Source organism: Cebus imitator, unplaced genomic scaffold (genome assembly GCF_001604975.1).
Source record: "Cebus imitator isolate Cc_AM_T3 unplaced genomic scaffold, Cebus_imitator-1.0 Scaffold117, whole genome shotgun sequence".
In the NCBI taxonomy this organism is placed as follows: Eukaryota; Metazoa; Chordata; class Mammalia; order Primates; family Cebidae; genus Cebus; species Cebus imitator.
Window position 1 is genome coordinate 4,764,348 of NW_016107432.1, and position 2,940 is coordinate 4,767,287.

At 58.3% G+C, this 2,940-nt stretch overlaps 1 protein-coding gene across 1 annotated transcript in view; it reads right to left on the reverse strand.

Annotated features, from left to right (window-relative positions):
• Nucleotides 1-2,940, reverse strand: part of CPZ (carboxypeptidase Z) — a 29,585-nt gene that overhangs the window by 11,551 nt on the left and 15,094 nt on the right. Inside the window, exons 5-7 of the mRNA XM_017539031.2 lie at nt 2,213-2,409; nt 1,513-1,674; nt 751-909 (exon numbers count right to left, since the gene is read on the reverse strand). Coding sequence (XP_017394520.2) covers nt 751-909; nt 1,513-1,674; nt 2,213-2,409 — 518 coding nt within the window. The remainder of the gene's footprint in view (nt 1-750; nt 910-1,512; nt 1,675-2,212; nt 2,410-2,940) is intronic.

The following is a 2,940-nucleotide window of genomic DNA, read 5'->3' on the forward strand; positions in this document are numbered from 1 at the left end:
TGGGACTGGGGGCTGGGGCTGGGGCTGGGGCCCATCTCCAATCACAACCCCTCCCTCAGCCTCCGCTTTCTCATCCACAGTGTGGGAAGTGACCAGCTCCACACCCTTCCCCCAGCAGGTCTCCTAAGGTTAGGGTGGGTTGGGAGAGTCCCAGCATCATTGCTAGTCTCATCTCTGGCTGCTCTGCAAACAGCAGGAGAAACTGAGGTCTGGAAGGGGGAGGGGCCTCACCTAAGGGCCCAGGTGCATGGTGGAGCCAGAACGCCTTCCCTATGCGCCTGTACCCGCTAACTCCAGAGGGGCCCAGGTGAGAAACAGCAGGATCCCGGGGAAGCAGGACGGGCAGGTGCCATGCGCGCTGCAGCACTGCCCTCTGCCGGCGCCTCCTGGAAACGCACTCCCTGCCGTGGGCAGCACGGGGATCCTGCCAGGTGCAGGGTGGCGCTCAGAGGAACAGCAGGCGAGCCAGGCTCCTCATCCCAGGAGCTCCCAGATGGGGACTCGGGAAAGGCAGTGCAGCCAGCCTCAGAGAGATCAGGGGAGCGAGGGCTCCTGAGGCTGCAGACTTCCAGTTTGGGGAGGCTTCTCTGCAGAGCTGGGCCTGGAGGAGGTGATGCTGGCCGGATCTGAGCAGAGGCTCCTAGGAGCTTTGTCTTCACTGAGCTCAGAACCAGGACCGGAAGTGCACCAGCTCCAAGGGGACCGTGTACACAGTCTCCCTTCCCTGCACGCACCCCACGGCCCTCTTACCTTCTCATCAGGCGTGGGAGAAAACATATTCTCCTCCTGTGGGTGCTTGGAAAAGTCGAAGGGGTAGGACACCACCAGGTCGCCCCCGTGAAGGCTGGCTGAGAGCACGAAGGGGATGGTCTGCATCCACTTCATGATTGCCTTCGTCTCTGGGGCCACCTGCCCAGGACAGAGGAGGCCGCCCTCAGGGCTGGGCTTCCCCGCCAGCCCCCAGCCATGCCCCAGGCTTCCACAGCCCTCTGAGTCCAACTGGTGCAGACCGAGAGTCAAATGGAGGCTGCTTCTAGACTGATCGATTCTGCTTGACTAATGTGCTCATGGGACAGGTGGGCTGGGGGCTGAGGCCCAGGCAGGACTCGGACTCGCTGACCCCCAGGAAGCCCTGGACTCCAACCCTGAATGCCCTCAGTGCCCTGGGGGATGCGGACCTCCCCAACATGGGAATCAGAGGCCGCCCATCCAGAAGGTCTGGGTGTTTGCTAGAACATCCCAGAAAGCCACTGACAGTCTCTACATCAGTGCACCAGTTGGACTTGGCCCCCATCACTGGGACCCTGCAGGGATCTAGGCGTTTCCAACATTAATCTCTGAATCTCACCAACAGCCCAGCAAGGAGCTGTCCCCATTTCACGGACAGGTAACTGAGGCAGGAGCTCTGAGGCTCTCCTGTCCCGGGGGGAAGGACAGCACCGGAGAGGCCTGGAGTAACCAGGGCCCCCTGGATGCCTCGGTGGCGACAGCGTGGGCAGCAGCGGCTCCTACCTTACCCCACCAGTAGTGCTCAGGGATGGGGATGTGGTCACTGCGCACTCCGCGGGTCCCCGCCAGCTGGTAGTATTCAGAAGTCAGGTCTGGGAAGTTTCGGTTCAGATCCAGGTTCTGCGCGTTCTGCCTCCCGCTCGTCCACCCGTTATAACCGGCACCCTGAAAACACGGCCAGCCCCCGACTGCAGTCAGCACACCCCACCTTCCTCCTTCCAGATGTGTCTCACGCTGGGCTGAGGGTCAGGGCCGGGGGCTTCGGTTTTCCCCGGCTTTATGTGATGAGTTTGGGAGCATGCATGGAGCCCTTGTCCTCTCTCCACCCCGGCATTCCCTTCCTGGGGATCCCATGCTGATGCCACAGCCTCAGGACCATCCATGGCTGCTCCCCCTGAGTGGGGTGCCCCTGACAGTGACCTGCTCTGCTTGTTGCCCACCTCCCTAAGAGCTCCCCTGACACCCCCCGACACACGCGGGCACCATCAACTCCCTTTCCATCATTTTCCTCTATTGCGGGCATCACCTTCTTAATACAACTAGCATTCTCCATGCCTTCCCTCTCACCAAGCCCCTGCAGCAGGGCTTTGCCAGTGTCAACCTGCTGAATGCCCCTCTCCTTGAGAGGCAGAAGCAAAGCACCGCTAGCATAACTAGTTGTGAATGAATGAATGAGCGGTGGTGCAGGCATCTGGATGCTCACCTCGGCGGCTGCCACCTCGTAGCCATCGGGGTTCATGGAGGGCAGCAGGTGGATGCGAGTGGTGTTGAGCAGGCGCTGAATGCGGGGGTTGCCCAGCAGGTACTCGGAGCACAGGTACTGGGTCAGGTAGATGAGCATCTCCCGGCCCGCCACCTCGTTTCCGTGGATGTTGCCAATGAGTTTCACCTCGGGCTCCACTGGGGGCAAATACAGAGACTTGGGGTGTCATCTCAAAGCCTGGGGTCCCCAGAGGCATGAGGCCCCTCCACTCAGCAAGGGTGACCAGATGGGCTGGGACCAACTCGTCCTTGTTTTGACTCAAGAATCTCTGTATATAATGAGGTCTCAGCAAGGTCATCACTTTCGTCGAGCTCATTTTTAATATCCAGCCAGAATTATTAGTTAGCATAACTCAAGAATATTAATAATATATGTTATCATTGATCCATGCAGATTCCACTGATGGTCACTCCTCATGTTTGTGCAATAAGGCAAGGTGCACATTGGTGCTGGGCTGGGAAGGCAGCTGGCCCTTCACTGGATGAATGGATGGGTGAATGGATGAATGGATGGATCAGTGATGGATGGATGGATATATTGATGATGGATGGATAGATGAATAGATGGATGGATAATGGCTGGATGGATGGATGAATAGATGATGGATGGGTGCGTGGATGGATAGATATATCAATGGATGAATGGATAGATGGATAGATCAATGATGG